Consider the following 21,319-nt stretch of genomic DNA (forward strand, 5'->3'; position numbering starts at 1 on the left):
TATTTGAAATTAAGGGAATATATAATGCTTTGAATTTGGACTTAAACTCTAAACCTATTGCACTACAAAATGAAGGTCTAATAAACTCTTATAAGCATTAGCTCCCTATATCTAGCTGTTACATGCAAAATAGTGTTAAATAGTGTCTAGTATAATTTGGTATACTAGTAGCCTAATGTAAGGAGGTGGGTACCCCACCAATTAGAGTAATATAAGGCTTGGGCTGAGGATAGTCCAAAATTGAATTGAAGCTCAACTCAGCTCAAATTGCAAAACAAAGAGCAATATAGCTTAGCGGGAGCCAAATTAATGATTTAAGTGCTTAGTCATGCTTTTGACTACTACTCCTAGTATATGTTTGGAACCCCTCCCCCCCTCAATTAATATGAAAGCATGCCTTGCACCCTAATCCCAAGAGTGTTAGTCTCTTATTAAATATGAAATAATGGTAGATTGTAAATTAGGACATGATAACAATGCTATGGTGTACAAGACACTCTTTACATTCCGTGAATATGCCTCATTGGAAAATATAAATGCTTACTATAAATAGTATATAGACCAAAATGCATGGGGATTGATAATGATTAAGCTATTATGTAGCAATATTAAGGGATTAAGCTCAATATTGTGGGGGTTCTTAACACTAGCAATGACAAATTTCTGAACTAATTTGGGTGAAAACCACAAAAAGAACTAGTTACTAACCTCTTATCATAAAGGGTTGCCCTAATAAGCCCAAGTTAAACTATTGGTTGAAGATATCTCTAAATGAATTTCATGTGGGATTTATAAACTATCTTTAGTTCATGCATGGCCAATTGCTAAAAGGTATTGAATCATGTCATTCATACTTATATTATGGGTATCAAAATTCAACAAATGTATATTTACCATGTGGCATTTTTGTGTTGTCCATATCTGTATAGATTTACACGATATACATGTATATATACAGAGAGAGTGTGTTCTAATTAATATCCCTTAAAATTTTATATTATTTAGCTATAGCTATAGATTATTTTTAATATAAAAAATTATAGCTAGTGAAAATTCATTAAGCTGTTTAAATAAATTTATATAATTATTTCAATTTTACCAGTATAAATTTTTTATAAATATTAGTTTATATTAATTAAAATAATAATAAATTAAAGAAATAATATGAAAGTTACTTTTACTATATTAATTTTATTGATCTGCTTTTCTGAAGGTATTGATATTCAATATGAAATTGGTATTACTAATGCTCTAAGTGCACAAGGAGTAGTTACTATTTTAACTGATATTACAACAAGAATTAGCAATATACCAGATGATATGATTCCCCTAGGACAAAGTGCACATGGACATGTCTTAATTTCAAATCCAAATACTTATGTTGGATTTGGTTTTTTTGTTTTAGACACAGTTCAACAAATTTGTTATATAAATAATGAAGGTCATGAAAATCCAGGGTCTATTATAAGAAACTCATTAATGCTCTATTTCGTTAAAGTGGGATTTATTCAGTAAAATGGGACTAGGTACAAATTTTCAAGTATTTGAAAATGACGTGAAATTATATGTTTTTTGTCCAGGGGTTAGACATATCTGGGGCATAGTGACTAGCGTGGTGACTTTATGTCCAGACTGAGTCCATCTGGTTGTATAATAAATCTCATTGTCAAGGTGAACAAGCTGAATCTGAAGTTAAAGAAGAGCGATGGCATGCACGCACACACTATTTGTTTGTTCATTGAGCGTGTGGTGAGCTTTCCAAGATGAACGTCATTCCTATTAGCCAGACATATAACTTCATGGTGAGAACATTTAGATATTATTCAATGTTATCTTTTTCTAACGAATCTAATTGTGAAGGTGTAGCAAGAGGCATTGCTAGTCTGGAGAAGTCATTTAACTCATTTGACCCTTAGTGTATTTTCATGAAACTAAATAACATTCATATTATTAAGGAATTTCTCTAGTACCTTTTTTTTACGACATAGAGGCTTGCATTTCTTTCAAAGGTGATTTAGTAAAAGGCCTGAGGGCACATGCCATTCTATTTCTCAGACCGGTATTAAGATATACTAGTGCAAAGGGAAAAAGGTATTTGGTGATCAAGTAAATGGCACGAAGGCACACGCCATTATAAGCCTAAGCGCTAGTGGACACCTCCTTTTTGGTACTCTCAGCGGTACTATCATCCTTCTCCGGGTCAGTTGTTTTGCTTTGGATTGTTGTCTCTGACGTTACTGGGGCGTTCTCGATAGTTGTTAATGTTGCCGTTTGTTCAGAAAAATGATCACTTGGAGTATAGTACGGGGAGTTTGGAAGACTTATATATTCTACATTTTCACCTATCTCCTTCTCCGTCTCCTTTTCTGCCTCACTTACAGATTTTGTGCTTGCCATGAGAACGCTCTTCACCCTAAAATATGGAGTTCGTTGTGTTATAAAAGGAAACCAACACACACGCTGCAAGGGAATGATTGTACATAAAGCACGTAAGCCCACAATATGGGTTTATGTGCCATTAATATGGGCCACACGCCATATTATTAGATTTATGCACGTGTGATTAGTAAATGCATATGTCACATCATCTTTGTTTTACCTCACACACTATATCAGGCCTAATGAACCATATCACATGTGCACACATGCTATATATATGGAGAAGTATTATGCAAGGATAGAAAAATTCAATGCATGATTGTGGAGAGCAATGGCATGAAGCCACATGCTAAATAACATTTTAGAGAAAGAATTAAAATAAAAACATGCAAACAGTACTGAGTGGACCAAGACTTAGAAGTGCACAATTGAATGAGGTATTTCTAATAAATATTTCACTCACCTCATATAGGAATGGCTACCACTCTCAAATGGCGTATCGCCTCATGCCATCACCTCGCAATTTGTTATAACAATCCGATGAATTCATATTCGGCTTGTTCACCTTAAACTTTAAGTAAGATTTTCTAGAACAACTAAGAATTTATACTTGTTATTTGTATCATCTCACCTAGGAATGGCATAAGGCCACATGCCATCACGCCTCCTCTGATTCAGATTCAGATTGTTCACCTTAAAATAAAATACATTAGAAACTTAGTAAAGGAATATTAATGAATTTCACCTTGAACCCGGGTTATGAATGCTCTTGCTGCATCTCTTGCATGGTCTGGCAAGGTGATGGTGGCACTCTGCTTCCGCATCCAACCATGCACAACATTATCCACCGATATGCTCATGCTGGGATCCCTTGGATTCAGCACCCATCTCTTTTCTAGGCAATCCTTCGTATATCCGGAACTTGGCTTGAACCACTCCACAGTTACATTGAAGGAGTTAGTTTCTGCGTCCTCCTCTGCATCAGTGATGCAGCGCCCCACCCATATCATTTGTTTTTTATTACTGGGTCTGACAAGCACGACCATTCCTTTGCAGACCTGTACTGGATTGAATGTTGAATCCGGCTTCTTGTTCCTCGGCCCACAATAGTGATCCTCAACATCGTTATCTGTCACTGCATTTCCAGAGGACATTGTTCCGCTACTATCTGGTGCTCTGGGTTCTGGCCAAAAGGACTCTTCCAATTCTTCATATACAACCGGCCCATTTTGGATAGCAGATATAATCTTCTCCCAGTATTCGAGCAAAGGCTTGCACCTCTGAAAATAGGATTCTCCACCAAACACCAACCCCCTCTTCCAGAAGGCAATATGCTGTCTAATCCCGGCCACTATACTTTCTTGGTCTTTGAGTCCATCCGGGTGCATCAGCCGTGGGGAACCCTGAGGAATCATAGGTTCCCCAGTTATGGGATCTCTCTTGAAGAGTTCAATGCCGTCCACTGGCAGCCACACTGTGTCCCATTCTCTCATCTTGTACCTCATCACTGGAGCACCGTCACACATGCTGAAATGAAACTGAAGAGGCTTGGAGTGGCCAATCAGCGTTTCAGATCCGTCCCTGATGTAGCCTCTTACAAACCCCTTAAAGTCTGGAACCTCTGTCAGAAGTGCAGCTTCAACAGTGCCTTTGATGCAATTTTGGAATTCATCGTAGAGTTGTGGGAGGGTGAGGACATTGGATCGCCGGAGGGACTCTGCCAGGTGACTGAACATGGCATCAACGTCTTCATGAGTGTGCCCAACCATGAGAAAGCCAAGTGTAACCGTTTCAAATATGCCTTTGGCAACAAGCATCGCCAAGTACGCGAAGACGTACATGTTTTTGTTCTCACTGCCAGCATTGTCTGTTTGGAGCAGAAGATGGGGTGGAAGGCCACATCGGCCGCAAGAACTTCCTTGAGATTCTGCTTCGTTTGGATGAGGCTGTGCATTCACCGGGCGACCAGCCTCGTCGGAATGGCATGAGGCCTCACATGATAACCCTACAATCTGACGGCCAACATATTCACTGGGATGGCATGGGGCCCCACGCGATATTGCAAGCCTTTGCTCCTCCTCCAGCTGAACCCTGTATGGGGTTCGATCGACAAGGGCCTTATGCAAGGGTTGGCCGTTCAGCTCAGTCTGCGCACTTTGCAAAGACCTTAAGTGTTTTGCTAGGGACGCAATCATCATGTTTGCACCCCCGCCACCCCATAGAGGTACAAAGAAGTTCCCATAGTTCTGGGCACCATGCCCATGAGCGATTATGCCAAACAGAGACACAGGCAGCTGCATGGATGAAGAGATTGCCATGGGGGCAGGATTGAGTTGAGGTAAGCACGTCTTTTTCTGGTCCATTTTGTCGTGGATGATGCAGAGGTAAGAGTCAGGTCTCTCCATGGAGAGAATCTTGTTATGATAATATGCAGTCCTGCAGCTTCTCTGCTCGATGTTGTGGTTGAGCCGCCTTCTAACCAACGTCTCTCGCTCTTGAGCGCTGCAAGAATTCTTCGACAAAGCCATTTTGATAGCAGTGCACTCGTCACACTTTGAAAAGCTGGAGTACTTTCCTATACTCACATCCCTGAACCTGTTGCTCCACAATTTACTAAATCTAGATTGGCTCAACTTCCTGTAGCCATTACTCTGGAGTTCCCGATTCACATCTTCCAATATGGCCCCCTTGGTATACATGGAAGGGAGAACTCGTTGGGTGTCTCGTGTTCCATCTTCCAAGAGGCGGGTTTTATGTGGTTGCTGCTCGCTACATGTCTTGACAAACCTCTTGAAGATTGCCTCTCCATATACAACATGACCCCTGGTTTTGTGCGTACCGTCGTTCCCATGGACTGCCTGTTGAACCTTTTGTTCCTCGAACTCAGTTTTGATTCTGTAGAATGTGGTTCGAGGGACTCCATAAATGATTCTCCATGCCTTCATGCAGACCAAACCCCTCTGGAAGACCATGCCCCCCACCTGATGTTCTGAAGCATCAACAGATGACCGTAATGCCTCATACACAAAATTGCGAGCTGCCTTCCAGGACAATGTCTTGTATCTTGCTCTCTCCTCTTCAATAGCATCCCAATCAGCATGTTGACAGCACCTCCTCTTGCAACAAGCAATTGTCGAGACCATTCGAACCTCCATCGCCATTTTCTGCCTTTTCGGTTCGTTGCTCAGATCCCTTTGGCTGCGCTTTAGGAAGGTGTACTTTCTTTTCCCATGAAGAGATGTTCTGTCATCAGTTGTAGTGGTGTTTGATTGTGAATCCTTCACATTCTCAAACACTAAGTGCCTCAATTTCCACCGCACAATGCTTCCAATAGTCAGACTGTTTTCTTCTGTGTCAACAACCTCTAAAATCGCAACTCCAATATCATCCCAGCCCAATTCTTGATTAGCAATCGCATCTCTTGGATCGACAACTGTGGCTAAGCCCTCAGCTACCACCTCCCCCTCGGGGTTGTTTAGAAACACCTTTGCCTGAATCCATGTAGCACGGTTCTTAGGATCCACGGAGGGAACATGCGTCGCACTTGTGCTGTCCCCAACATCTGCTTTCTTCTGAAGATTTTTCAAGGCAACAACAACATTTACCCCGACGACCATCTCTCCTCGTTCAATAGCGACCACATTCCCATCGAAAACAGTCTCTACTGATACAGCAGCATTGCCTTCCCCAAGCCTTTGACAGTGTATAACAAAGTTCTGATCCATAGACACAAGGGTCCCTTTTGCAACTCTCTTCCCACCATTCAAAATGTAAACCTTTTCCCCAACCCTGAAGGCCATTTTGAAAGTGCAGAAAAGAAGTTAAGACCATACAAAAAATGATTAGAGAATGGCCTAAATCATAACATACCAAACAACCTCAATAGCATGAGGCCACATGCCATTATTCAAACATGCTATTGACACCCACGTGAAATTTCGCATTCACAAAATTGGCATGAGGCCTCATGCCATTAGTGGTACCACTAATGGCATGAGGCCTCACGCTATCTTTGGCCCCTGCTAGCCTATTGCTATATTCCTTTTGCCTTGCTGCAACTGTATATATTTTTGTGTGCGTGACTAGTCACCCATACAAAAATATATACAGTTGCAGCAAGGCAAAAGGAATATGGCAATAGGCTAGCAGGGGCCAAAGATGGCATGAGGCCTCATGCCATCTTGATATACACACAGCTGCAGGCAAGTAAAAACATACATGACAATACATTAGCCATGAAATTGCAAGGGCCCAAGATGGCATGTGGCCTCATGCCATTTCTAAATGTGGTCCTAAGCCATTCCATGGTGAATATACCAGGAAGCACAAGTGCCGAATATCAAGAGGAAGCGGTAGCCACACCAAAGACAGTGCCGCTCGCAACACCGCAACTACTCGTAGCGCCGCTCGCAACACCGCAACTGCTCGTAGTGCCGCTCGCACAAACTGCCACTCGCATAAATTGCCGCTCGCAATGGCGCTCGCAATGCCGCAACCGCTCGTAGACGCATAAACCACAGCTCACAACGCCGCTTACACAAGCAGCGCTCACTGCGCTCAGCGGAACCAAGAACACGGCGCACAAAAATGATAGACCTAGGAATGAGTTCGAGAATTCAAAAATAACACACGCTTGAACGTCACATCAAATCCTCTGACAAACCAGATCTTATGACTCCTCTGACAAATTTCAAACTGAGTAGCTTCTAGACTTTGCTGTCGGAGGTTGAACTTTGTCACATCATGTCCTTGCCTCGATCCAGCTGTGCCATGTCAATGATTCGAACTTTGCCATGCCATGTCAGCGATCCGCGCCAAGATTATTCGCTGTGTAAAGGAATAATTATGCTGTGTGTGTACATCCATTTATGGCAATATAAGGCCACACGCCATTCAAAGAATAATGCTAGTCGAGCATTTTTTGGTGCATTTTTGGGTTCAAAATTGCATGAGCCCACACGTTACCTGTACCAAAAATAGAAACAGCTTTATTTACTTGGGAATTTAAGTGGTTGAGGCATTTTTAAACTTACAAACACATGCCCTACTTACATTCCTTTGGTTGCTTAAAATTCAAAAATATTATAAACCTTTCTTTTTGCATTTTCAATGTTTTCAATTATGGTTTTTGATTTTCGCAGGACCAGCCTAGTAATCTATTTGCATCCTGTCATGTTTATAGCTAGCTTTCGTTTGTCCCCTTCGCTAGCCTGAGATACATCTGCTCGGCATCTGCCTCTTACAGCATTTGCCCAAAAAGGGCATCTTTCTTCACGCAGCATTTGCCACATGTTTAGGGTTTAGGGTTTAGGGTTTAGCAATTCAGTAACTTGATAAACATGCAAATACAGAACTTGATGCAAAATCCTATGATATGTCACAATGCCCCTAGGACCATAAACACATTTCAATAGAGAGGGTCCTTTCATTTCATAACTCCTTACGTAGATCTTGGTCAAACCAGAGTTAGTGAAGTTAGTTTCTTATGATCCCGCATCTGATTGTGATGTCCCTTTGCAGTGTCGATGGAAAGGTCAATGCACACCAAACTGTAAAATCTTGGAGCAAAATAACGGTCGGATCTATGGCAAATGCCCCTGAAACATTGTAAGGCTCGTGTGGTCTCATGTGGTGTCCGATCGAAATGCTTCTTTGCAGGGTCATTAAGAAAGACATTGTATACCATTCTGTAAAATCTAGTTGCGATTTAACGGTTGGATCTCCAGAAAACTCAAAAAAATCTCGCGCATGTCAGAATATCCTAGGAATATACTCCTATGTGCCCTTGAAAATGGCATGCGGCCCCACGCCATTCAAGAGATAACGCCAGATGACGCCGAGAATTTTTTGGTGCATTTTTTGGGTTCAAAATTGCATGAGCCCACACGCTATAAAGTTTATCTTTGCCAAATAGAGAAAAGTTTATCTGTGTCATGTGAGGTAGTTACAGTCCTTTGTGCTCGGCATCTGCCTCTTGCAGCATTTGCACTGAAAGGGAATTTTTCTCCATTCAGCATTTGGCCCTGAAAATGGCATGCGCCCACACGCCATTCAAGGAATAACGCCACAGGATGCCTGGATTTTTGGGTTTAAAATGTTTAGGGTTTTTTGGGTTTTTTCAAAATATTTTGGGTCCAACGTTTTTTGGGTTTCTTTGGTTCAAAATTGCATGAGCCCACACGTTATAATATTGATTTGAGAGAAAAATAGAAACAGATAGAATTTCTTTATTTAGTTGAACATCTGCCATTTTTGGAAATACAAGATGCTTTGGAATATCCAATCATGCATGGTATAAATATAGCGAGGGTATTAAATGATATCCTAATCATGATCTTTCTTTTGGATTTCGCGTGCATGCAGTCCGAGGAATGATGACGTTGCGGATTTCTTTTGGATTTTGCGTGCTTGCATGCGCGCGGCAATCCAGAAATTAATGGTGGCGCCCAAGTCCGAGGAATGATGACGTGGCGGGATTACCAACCGTTGTGACATTTCGCGCGTGTGAGGTTAGGTTTTGCATTTTGTTTCATCCTCGCGCTCGCGCTCGCATCACACTCGTGCTCGCATCACGCTCCCACTCGCGATCACGCTCACATTCGCGCTCATCTACCTTCTCTACAGGTTTCTCGTGTGCATCGGCGTCCACTCGCGCTTGCATCACACTCGCGCTCGCATCGCGCTCGTGTGCATCGGCGTCCACTTCAAGACACACCCAGTTTGTAACTTCGCCGCCAACTCCGCCGCCCACTCCGCCACCCACACGCAGCCCACTTGGCGTCCCGGGAGATTTCAGCGCCACTCTCCAACTGTTAAGTGGCAGAGTAGCCTTACTGCTACGATCCGCTGCACACACAGTGCACATTCGCCAGCGAGTCCGGCCTCGATTGTCACGGCCTCCATTCGGCTTCAAATGGTAAGTCTTTTAGGCCAAGTAGAAAATGGCATGAGGCCACATGCCATTCAGTAGCAACATTGGCATGCACCGATTGGGCTCTCGAGTGCAGTCCGGTTACAGATGGCGTGTAGCCTCACACCATCTTAGGATGCAGCCTCAAGACATCTGATGCAGTGGTGAATGGCGTGTGGCCTCACGTTATTTCCAGCTGCTAGCTTTTCATCTGTCAACTCTAATTGTTGTGCATTTCTGAACAGGCGAGGAATTGCGTTCTTCTTCCAGCCACTGTCAATGTGGATGCAGAGAAGGGGGAGGAGCTCACCAGTTGGACTTTCGGGATGGAAGGCGAGGATCTGAGGCTGTACAACACAGATGGTGGGAGAAAAGAATGCATGGGGATCCTCATCCAAGTGACAGACACTCCATGCAGTTCCATGCAAGAATATGGACTAGCACTTGTGGTAGAGACAACGTTCGCCTTCAAGATCCACCTTGCACATCCTAGCGGCTTCCTGGAGGGGGGCAGCGGCTATGAGGAATTCCTAGAGGGAGCTAGGGAGAGGTTGTCCAGGAGGCCCATAATTTCAAAGACGCTGCGGGTCTATGAAGATCACATGGAATCCACGGACCTCACCTACGGTGATGTTCAAAAACTATATTCCAACATTGAGCCAGTGAGAGTGCCTCCAGTTCGCGAAGCGAAGGGGAAGGGGGTCGATCTGGAAACTACCCCAAAGCAGAAAAGGGTGGTCAAGCTCAAGCCGACGTCCGACTCTCTTGCTCCAAAAAAGAAGCTACTCGGTGATGCCATTGCCTCGGGTTCGAACACTACACCCACCAAAAAGAAGAGCCGCAAAGAGCAGAAAGAGCAAGAAGAAGCAGCAAAAATCGTCGCAGATAATAGTACTTGTTACTATTCCAACAAAGTATATACAATCGACGTGAGCCGTATCGACATCCAAAGCAAATACAACCACAAGCTAGTATCTGATGAGTGGGTGGAGAAACTGAAGCAGAAGATGCTGGCAAGTCCAGTAACACCCGACATCGCAGACGTGATCCCCTACTACCGAACAATGAAGGGCGAGACGAGGTTTCCAGACTTGATCAATAGGAAGGTGTTGGACGATCAGAACATTCGGTTCTATGCTGTCTCCGGGCAGCATTCTAGCTTGGCGATGCAAGAGATAGTTGTGGATATTATGGTGGGCAAGGAGGTGAAGAAAGTCTTCAAGACAAGAGTTGTCCGCCTGATAAAAGGCAACTCACCCCTCCGATCTATCATATCCATCTCCCACGCGCAGAATGTTAAGCAAGAAACGTGCTACAAATCGGGTCTGCACGAGACATTGGCACGAACATGGAAGCTCTGGGTTCAACTGAAGAAGCCACAAAAACCAGGACAAGGACGTGCACTAGCAACTAGCACCTGGCAGGTAAGCCTCGTTGCATGTGGCATAGCATGTGGCCTCACGCCATTTCCATTGCAGGAATTCTTGAGTCTTCTCTCGAAAACACTGGGGGTCAATGACACACTTAGCATCCATAACATTCTACTCGCGACAAAAGTTGTTTTTGACAAATGGGTAGATGTGCTGAGGAGGTACCATGACGGGGAGTTACTAAACTCAATGGGTGTGGAGGACGGCCGGAAGCCCAATGATTTGAAGCTCAACGCCTTGCATTTCTCGCGGTCTCTAGACGATGACGACCTTCTGACAGTGGCTAATGCTCTTTTACGTGGTGAGGTAGTCTTCAACAAGACCAAAATGACTCTCGGCTATATTGTGACATACGAGGACTTGTGCATGACTCTGAGAGCTCGTGTGCTATTGAAGGATTGGATCTTCGAGCAAGTGGCCGTGGAGAGGGTGAGCATCGACACCACGCAAGAGATGATGGAAGAGCTGGAGTTGTCAAATGAAGACATCGACGACTACGTGAAGGGGGCCCCCAAGTTCATCAATCTGCTGCGGGATGCCACGAAAAGTAAAGCTGAGAAGTTGGATCAGTATCCAAATTTCATTAAGAGGGATGTCAACCGCCGGCTTCAGAAACAGCTCGACCCCATAGCAGAGGCCTATCGAGAACCTTACTGGGTATACGTGAATTCGGATGAGGATCAAAGGTGGAGGAGCATCGTTTCCCGCGGAGATGAGCAGGTCAAGAACATCTTTTGTGTGATGGACTTCACAAACAAGGAGATCACTCATGCAGACGAAGTCAGCTCCATCATTGACTTAATGGTGGGACTTGCGGAGGTGGAATCTTCAGTCCACTATATGATCTACGACTCCGAATCCTATCACAAGTTTTGGAAGGCCTTGAACGAGGTGAAGGCTCGGTTGAAAGGCAAGGAGATGCAAAAGATCCATGGGATAATGGCTAAGAAGAAGATACCGACGAATGTCCGCATCTTCACACTCGCCCTTGTTATTGGTCATGCAGCAGAGTGGGACTGGAGTGACTTCCCATCTTCGTTCGACAATGCCAATCGAATTGATCTGAGGGAGGTCAATTTACCCGTGCCTGAGGAACTGAGGACGGCTATGGAGCTTTTGAATCCAGAGAAAGCTCCAGGTGCAGCATGGGAAATGCTCAGCTGGGTCTTCAACGCAATAACACATGCCTCTGAGAGCTCGTGCGCTATTGAAGGATTGGATCTTCGAGCAAGTGGCCGTGGAGAGGGTGAGCATCGACACCACGCAAGAGATGATGGAAGAGGTGGAGTTGTCAAATGAAGACATCGACGACTACGTGAAGGGGGCCCTCAAGTTCATCGATCTGCTGCGGGATGCCACGAAAAGTAAAGCTGAGAAGTTGGATCAGTATCCAAATTTCATTAAGAGGGATGTCGACCGCCGGCTTCAGAAACAGCTCGACCCCGTAGCAGAGGCCTATCGAGAACCTTACCGGGTATACGTGAATTCGGATGAAGATCAAAAGTGGAGGAGCATCGTTTCCCGCGGAGATGAGCAGGTCAAGAACATCTTTTGTGTGATGGACTTCACAAACGAGGAGATCACTCATGCAGACGAAGTCAGCTCCGTCATTGACTTAATGGTGGGACTTGCGGAGGTGGAATCTTCAGTCCACTATATGATCTACGACTCCGAATCCTATCACAAGTTCTGGAAGGCCTTGAACGAGGTGAAGGCTCGGTTGAAAGGCAAGGAGATGCAGGAGATCCATAGGATAATGGCTAAGAAGAAGATACCAACGAATGTCCGCATCTTCACACTCGCCCTTGTTATTGGTCATGCAGCAGAGTGGGACTGGAGTGACTTCCCAGCTTTGTTCGACAAGGCCGATCAAATTGATCTGAGGGAGGTCAATTTACCCATGCCTGAGGAACTGAAGACGGCTATGGAGCTTTCGAATCCAGAGAAAGCAACAAGTGCAGCATGGGAAATGCTCAGTTGGGTCTTCAACGCAATAGCGGGTGGGTCACCTGCTTCCGACTCCAAGGGCAAATGCGTTGTCGAGTACAACTGCGGCGGACTATTCTTTCGAGCCGCACTACTCAAGGGTGTCCCGTGTGTTGCAGTGACAAACTCCATTGAAGAGGTGACTTCAATGAAGTATATAATTACAGTTGCCAAAGAAAAACAGTATCTTCTCTGCGAACCTGGTGAGTACACACTTTAAGTTTAAATGTTATCTCACAAGCTCTGTATGCAGGAGCGTGGCCACCCCCAGATGCTGAAACGGCGTTAACAGCTACTGTTGGGCCGAGCTCACAACCTGCACAAGGTAAGGTCACGTGAGGCCTCATGCCATTTTGATTATAGATCGTTGTGAATATTCAGACACGAGGACTAAAAAGCGCACTAGTGGCGCGTCGAAGAAGGACAAACAGACAAGCAATAGGAAAAAAGGAGGTACAAATTATATTTGCAATGGCATGTGGTTTCATGCCATTCCTTGCAGGAGACACTTCTTCAAAGGCAAAACAGGCAAGCACCAGCCAAGCTCAAACTGACAGTGGTCATAAAAAGCGAAAGCACGTTGGACAGTCGTCGGGATCAGAGGCATTTGATTTGAAAAGGAAGAAGGGCAACGAAAAGATGATAGTAATGCCTCGCGGTCACCACCTCCTGACTCAGATTCCTATGGCGGACTCCCCTTCCCCAATCTCAATGGAGAGGTACAATGGATGAGGGATGCTTTTCAAGTCAGGGCCACGTTTTTCTCATCTCGTCGTCTTCGAAGGGTGCAAGAACGTGCAGAAACCATGTTAAGACAGTCGGGTGAGGATACGGTCCTAGGTCACGCACTAAAACAGGCTATGAATGTCTTGTATTTTGAGATGGAGACTCGGCCAGATGATTTTCCCAAGATGGTCCTGGAAGAACAAGCCATCCAGCCCGAGCAGCCTATGGAAGAAATGCAGGAGGGGGATGAGGAGCCAGAGAAAGATAATGAGCAGGAAGAGCAGAAGGAGGAAGAGGAGGACAAAGAAGAGGAGGACGAAGAAGAGGAGGACGAAGAGGACTTGGATGGTCCTCACAATGGTGACGATCACAATAACGACGACGACGATGATGACGACGATGGCCAGCCTAAGGTGGCCAAAGAGCAGCGGAGGAAGGTCATACAAGACAAACCATCAGGTAAATAATAGTACATCCATTCCTAACCTTTTACCATTTCTAACATTGTTCATGTAGGTTGCAAAGCAAATGGTAAGTAGAGATTATTCAGTTGAATTAAGATACAAACTCTAGCCTTTAGTGTCGAGGAAGGATAGTGCCAAGCAAGGGTCGAAACGTATGTCCAATCCTTCAGAATCAGCAGTGCGCCCAAGTGATATCGGTCCTAGTTCCTCAATAGCAGTTGATGGTAAATACAGTATAGTCGATTCAATGTGCTAATGAGTTTGTTTTTAGTAGCCAATAGGGAGGATACCATCTCAATCGAAGGGAGATATTTGGACATGCATATGGATCCGCCAATGGACTCTACTTGCCTGCAAGAGTCATCAAAGCTGGTGGAGGCTACTATCCATATCAACGCCAAGCAAGCTGACCATGCTCCACTTGATGCTGCCCATACCACTGAGTCAATCTTGTCCACGTATCCAACTGACGGTGACCAGGCGCCATTGGACCCGCATGAGGCCGCCCCAGCCGCCGAGCCGGTCATATCCTCATTTCCAACGGACTCAACGTGTGCCCAATCGTCTGACTACGCGCCATTGGAACCTCCCTACACCGCCCCTGCTACCTGTTCGGTCATGTCCACTTTGCCAACGGAGGCACCAGCTGAAATGGCGTGTGATCACACGCCATCGGAACCACCCCATGCCACTGTTGAGCCAGTTGTACCAGAGTCTACAGCTGAAATGGCATGTGCCCACACGCCATCAGATGCAATTGACCCCACATTGCAGAGGAGAGTATTTCCGCCCTTCACGTTTCCTCGACCAAAACCCTCTCAACGACCATCGCGAGCACCATTCGCTAATATTGTAGATGGTAAAATTGACTTGTACCATTTTTTATGCTGACGCATTTCATTTCAGAGTCACGGCGAAGGTACTGTATCGTTTTTGATCTGAACGGTGTCCTTTTCTCCCATGAGCGTGGCTCGTCCTCGAATGTCACTGCACCCTCCAAAGCCTGCGGTCGCAAGTTGGTCAAAAGAGACAAATTCACATTAATCACACGGGAGAAACTGCGGGATCTAATAATGACCATGCGACACTTAAAACAGAGGGCCGGGTTCAATTTGCAATTGGGAGTTTGGACATCCATGATGCGCCACAATGCATTAACGTTGCTACAGATGATGCACGATCAGACGCGAGTAATATTACCATTTGACTTTCTCCTAATGCAGGAGGATTGCTTGACTATGGTCCATGTGAGGGGTAGCAAGCCCATCTTCGTCAAGCCAGAGGCTGTAGTGATGAACTGGACTACTAGGTCAAGTGAAATCCTCATCATCGATAACTCGCCGATTAAAACTGCAGCGAACACGCACACATATGCAGTGCACCCCATCTCTTGCAGTATGGAAACTAGGGAGAAGAAACCGTATGTTCTGGGGGACCTTGCAGAACGGTTTGGAACGATGGTGATAGAGAACCGGCCAGTCCAGGAGGTGGCTGCAGAAATCAACCAAATGGCAGATAGAACGGTATATCAAAAGCCATTTGATCGGACAGACACCAGTCATCATTTATGGCATGTATATTGTCTAGCCAAGCACTATCCGCATCTCCATAATCTGCTCAACCGGATGGGTTCTTCGACCACTGAACATGAGCGTGGACGTATTAGAGAAGAGATGGCATTACTATTGGGTTTAAATCCTGATAGTGTGGAGAGTGATGAAATTCCAAAATTATTGTATAGGCGTTGGAGGCAAAAAATAACAGTCTGAGATGGCATGTATTTATTTAAAAATGTAACTTATTATGGCATGGGGTTCCATGCCATTGTATTAATATTAAAAGACAATTCTTTGAGAGGATTTGCATTATACTAGAAGTGTTACAGCATGTTATTGGAAGTCTACGAAGTTGTTTTATTAATAAGGGGAAAGTAAAGATTGAATGGGGACTTGGGCTCCACCTAGACTCGGAACAATTGAGCCAATATTAAAAGGATGGAAAGAAATTGGACGATGATGACAAGGAGAAGAGAGAGGTGAAGCAGTGGCAGGGGGAGGAGAAGTGATTGAGTAGACATTTCCTTGTTTAAAATAAAATGGCATGTGCCTCAATGCAGTTGAATTTTGTTATATTTATATACTATATAAAGGTTTGGAAACCTTATTTTACAAGTGGGATAATGACAATTCCCACTTTAACGAAATAGAGCTTATTATCTCAAATCTTACGAGTTTCTATTTATGAAATGATGGAATATGCTTCATCATTTTTTATTATAAAAACTGAACATTTTTATTATTTACTATTTTGTTAGAAACTATGATCCACATAATTTTGTAGAAGTGTTACATTTTATAAAGATTATATCCACCTATTATAAACAAAAAACTGTCACTTCAACAAAAAGTGTCGGATGTGATCTTTTTACTTACACCTTAATAACTGGTTACAATAATATGCCACATCAGTATTTATTGACATCACAATTTTTAATATCATTAAACAGAAAAGCACATTTATATTTTGATAATAGTTGCAACTTAATTATATATGCACAAAATACAAACTTATGGTCTAAAAATAAAGGTATTAGATGTGTTTTATGATTACACAAAAATGGAAATTTAATTTTATATTCTTCTAATAATAATGTTGTTTGGGCGGTCTAATACTTTATGTAATTTTGAAAATTGCTATGAAAATGCCAAATTGGTAATGCAAAAGGATTGTAACTTAGTTTTATATTTTATATACCATAAAACATTAAGTATCAAGCCATTAGTAAAACCTGTATGAGCTTCAAAGATATTTTGTTTAATAATTTTGTAATAGATATAAATTATATTTTTGCTATTTAGTGAAAATATATGATATAGAGGTACAAATAAATGACAAATAAAAGTAGTTGAATAACAATAATCTACCTTATAAATCTTTATATGATAAAGTTTTAAATATAAATAAATTATATGAAGATCATCATTATTCTTAAGATAGAACTAATTGTAGAATTTTAATTTTGTCATAAAATATTTTATTTCCATAATAAATTCTTATTTTTTAATTATATTTTACCATATTTTTATACCAAACTGTACATGCATTTATCCTTATCATATATTTTTAAAAATATTTAAAAATATATATTTATACAAATAAAGTACTGAAAATATGCTTGTGATATTTACCTCTATAAAATATAAGGTACTCTTTTAAAACATTAAAACTAAATTTCCAGCAAAGATATATATTCTAAACACTAACATAAGTTTTATAAAAATATATGTACATGAAAAGTCTATCTTATATTGATAATTATTTTAATTTAAAATCTTTAAAATTATTAAAAACTCCCATAAAACCTATCATCTAGCAAAATCTGCAAGAATAAAAGGATAATTTGTAGCCATCCAATCTCAAGCTAAGGGGAGGGTTAGTATCCATGGTTGTGGGAAAAATCGTGTGAATGTTTGGATGGCTAGGGTGGCTGGAGGAGAAGAAGCTGTTCTTAGCAAAAGCCAAATCATGACACGTGTCAATATTAGAGAAGACACTCTTTGGTCCAGGAATTTGAGATAATCACATTGCACTCATAGGACAGGAGGCCTTGGATCCATTTCCAAATAACATATACTCTTAGCATCATCCAGGGTGAGTATGGTGCCACATATCTTGCACTCTGACACTTCTATGGCTACTGCATCACCACCTAATGGTTCTACTTTTGGAATTGACCAGCAGTAGAATTACTCCAGGGCTTCAAAGATTTAGACCAAGAAAATAAGTTAAGCATTGACATTGAGTGCAATTTTTCTTTTTCTTGCTGTTTCAGTGTGACAATCAGGAACAAGAAACTTTGTGCCAGTCACTCCACATAGGTGTCAATAGCTGGAATGCTAGGAGAAGGTGTCTTGATGGGCTAGCCACACTGGATATGTCTCTCCAGCTTTATGTTATGCCAGCTTGCTAGGATTGCCCAAGATCATCTTGAACACAGTGTTGTGCATTGCCCATGTTGAAGATCATCTTGAACTTGATGGCATGGGCCATGGAACAATCTGATTAGATTGAAGATCAAACTAAGGTTGGTTGCATTGACATTAGATGCTAGCAATGAGTTGAGAAAGTCCACAAGTCTATATTTAAATTGCAATTGTGACTTGTATACCCATAGTTGTGTTGCATGGTTTAAAGTGTTCAATTTTTCATTTTCCAAGTGGGGTGATACTTATATGTCTCAAATTTACATTGACCTGACATGTTTATCTGGGAGCCAAACCATGACATGTGTCACTCTGGATTTATGGAAGTCAATCAAAAGTATAGACAACCAGGAAATCACCACTAACTTTTGGAGCATGGAGAAGTGAACAATCATAAGAACTTATAAATAAGCTTGCAAACAGTATTAGTTTTTCTAGAGGGTCCAATAATTTAACAAACACTAACCTGGTCTATCCAGTTAGATTGGCTAAAGAGATGAGCTATTGAGGCCAGAATGAACATCGGGATTTAATTAGTTACAGTTTTTTTCCATTCTAAGTCATAGTTTGTGAACTCTTTTAATCGGTTATAGTGTTTTTTCCATTCCAAGTCATGTTTCTTAGTTTCCAAACTCTTTTCCATTTCTAATTCCTAGGAGCAGTCAACATTGACAGCCTTATGGCTGTAGCCACCTCAGAGCTCACAAATATCATCACAATCCTAGAAGAGGTGGAAGAAGTGGAAAATCAGAGAAGTTGACAACATATAAGAGTCTATGTGCAATTACATACCTCTACTTATAGAGATAAATTCAAGTTTGTCAAAAAGGCTAGCAAAGGGTGAAGCAGGATGTTTCTCTCTAGGTTGTGGCATCACAAGCTTGATGGTCATTGCAACTGAATTATGTGGTAGTGGATGGCAAACCCATCGTTTCTTCTCTGATTTTTTCATCATCATAAAACAATGGATTGCTGCCTCCTCTTCTGGCCATTGGTTTTTTATGTGAAGTCTTATGAGTATGCAAGTGTTATGATGTGAGGTAATGGCTGTGTTAGAAAAGTCAAGAAGTTTTTTAGATAGGTTAGAGTGAAGAAGAGTAACTCCTATGCAACTAAGGATCAACAAAGAAATTGTGAGTTGTGTGTAGGTTTTGTCAGGTCTTTGCCAAACTACTTAGCATTAGCTGGACAAATTAATACTTATTAATAAAATAATAATAATAAAAATATTAACCACTTTACTTTTATAAGGTGCCAAATTCTTGAATTTAACATCACATTTCTAAAAGCCCTAAAATCGCTAGACGAGCATGGAGAATGTGGAGCAATGGCCAGGTGAGAGCAACTGTGGCCAAATTTGGGGTAAGGATTCTTCATGGCAGTGCCAAGGATTCAATCCTTCCAGCGATGACGAACCTCTCCACCGAGGCCACGGCCATTCTCGAATGCCTGGCTTCCCCCGAGATCCTCGCCAAGAAATCCATGCCCGTCAATTATCGAGTCTACAACGAGGTAGTCTTGGCGCTCCACGACTCGGACAAGGCGCTCGCATTCTTCGACTGGATCACTTCGGGGCAGTCGCGATTCAAGCACACGGGCTACACAATCAGGCTCATGACCGAGACCATGAACAGGATGAACAGGCGTGAGGAATCCAAGGCCCTGTTCCAGCTGTGGAAGAAACAGGCATTCCCAGCTCTCGCTGTGAAGTATAGCGAACAGGGGAATCTCCGAGCGACCATCGAGCTTCTCAAGGACATGGCCGAGAATGGATCGACGCTGTCCATCCAGGATCTAAATGGCTGCTTGCGAGGACTTTGCAAGGCCGGCAACGTAGATGGTGCTCTAGAGTTTTTTAGAGAAGCCAAGAACTCATTCTCCTTGCGAGCCAGTGTCTCTACGTACTCGATTCTTGTCGCTGCGCTCACGGCTGCCAAGAGGAACAACGACGTCTACGAGATCCTACGAGAAGTGAGAGGAACCGAAGTCAAGCTCGACTTGGTTCTTCGCATCTCTCGGGTTCTCGACGAAGATCTCGACAAGGCACTGGAAAGTTTCAAGGAGTTGTCCGAGGAGGAATGCGTGGAGGCCGGTGGTGCCGAGTGTTTTCGCAGTCTAGTCCAAGGGTTGTATCAGTCGGATAGAATCGACGAGGCCTGTGGCTTGGCTCTCAAGCTCGGCTGCGAGTCCGAGGACGTGAACTCGCTGGTTGACAGTCTTTTGGATCGCGGTCGGGTGGATCGAGCTCGCGAGCTGATTCTAGCAATGGCACTCAGGCATGGCTCGTCCTCCGTGAGGCTCCACACTTGCAACAGCTTTCTCAGCGCTGTTTGCAAGAATCCGAGAAACACAGCCGAAGCTCTCGAGCTGCTGGAGCAGATGGAGAGCGTCGGGCTCGAGGCGGACAAAGACACGTACAGCCTAATCATCCATAGCCTGTGCAAGTCCGGGATGGTGGACAAGGCGAAAGTGCTGGTGGAGCGTATGATCTCGAGAAACTGCGTTCCAGATGCCAGGATTTACGATCCAGTGATCGAGGAGCTCAGCAAAACTGGACGAGTGGACGAGGCCGTGGAGATTGCCAAGGAAGCAGACGCGAAGCATTGCACTAGCGTCGTCACTTACAACAGCCTTGTTCTGGGATTTCTCAAGGCAAGGAGACTCAAGCGGGGCATCAAAGTGTTCACGAGGATGGCGAGAACAGGGCCTTCGCCGGACATCTACACGTATAACATCCTCTTCGAAGGCTTGAGCCGGCACGGGCTGTGGAGATTTGCGTACAAGCTGCTACCACGGATGAACCAAGATGGTGTTCTTCCCGACGTCGTAACTTTCAACTCGCTGGTCAATGGGCTTGTAGAAGACAACCGGTACCACCGCGCTGTTACACTGATCCAGGAGATGGTATCCAGAGGCTGTGATCCCAATGCCATCACTTACACGATTCTTCTCAAGTGGCCCGCCAGGAATGCCAGGACCGACGAGTGTGTGGAGCTCTTCCAGAGGTTGCTCGACCGGAAGCTAGCTCCCAACGTTTACACTTACAACACTGTGATGAGCGCTCTTTGCAAGGCCGGGAGACTCGACCAGGCTCACAGGCTCTTCGGGGTGATGCTCGCGAGTGACAGTACTCCTCCCAACGCGATCACGTACCGGGCTCTCATTCACGGCCTCTGCTTGAAGATGGAGCTGGAAAGAGCCGTGCTTCTGCTCGACGCTGTGGTATTATGAAACGGTGTTGTGTTATTATTATGACGGTTGATACATGGTTAAATGTATGGGTTTATCGTGACGATCCGTGGCGGCGTCTGGATCGCTCACGTGGCTGTGTGCTGACGTGGTCTTGTTCACTCCCACACTCCTCCTCAAGGCCAACGTCTAAGGTCAGCCCAAGTGCCTTCGTGAAGACTTCATGTTTAACACGAGGAAGTGGTTTTGTTA

General features: G+C 43.7%; 1 protein-coding gene across 1 annotated transcript; it reads left to right on the forward strand.

Moving 5' to 3' along the window:
- Positions 1–19,182: 19,182 nt before the first annotated feature.
- LOC112345287 (pentatricopeptide repeat-containing protein At1g09900-like) lies at positions 19,183–21,319 on the forward strand. Its single transcript, XM_024671685.1, has 2 exons — positions 19,183–19,213; positions 19,261–21,319. Exons 1-2 carry the CDS (start codon positions 19,206–19,208, stop codon positions 21,107–21,109), a joined length of 1,857 nt encoding a protein of 618 aa, XP_024527453.1. The 5' UTR covers positions 19,183–19,205; the 3' UTR covers positions 21,110–21,319.

Source organism: Selaginella moellendorffii, unplaced genomic scaffold (assembly GCF_000143415.4).
Source record: "Selaginella moellendorffii unplaced genomic scaffold, v1.0 SELMOscaffold_8, whole genome shotgun sequence".
In the NCBI taxonomy this organism is placed as follows: domain Eukaryota; kingdom Viridiplantae; phylum Streptophyta; class Lycopodiopsida; order Selaginellales; family Selaginellaceae; genus Selaginella; species Selaginella moellendorffii.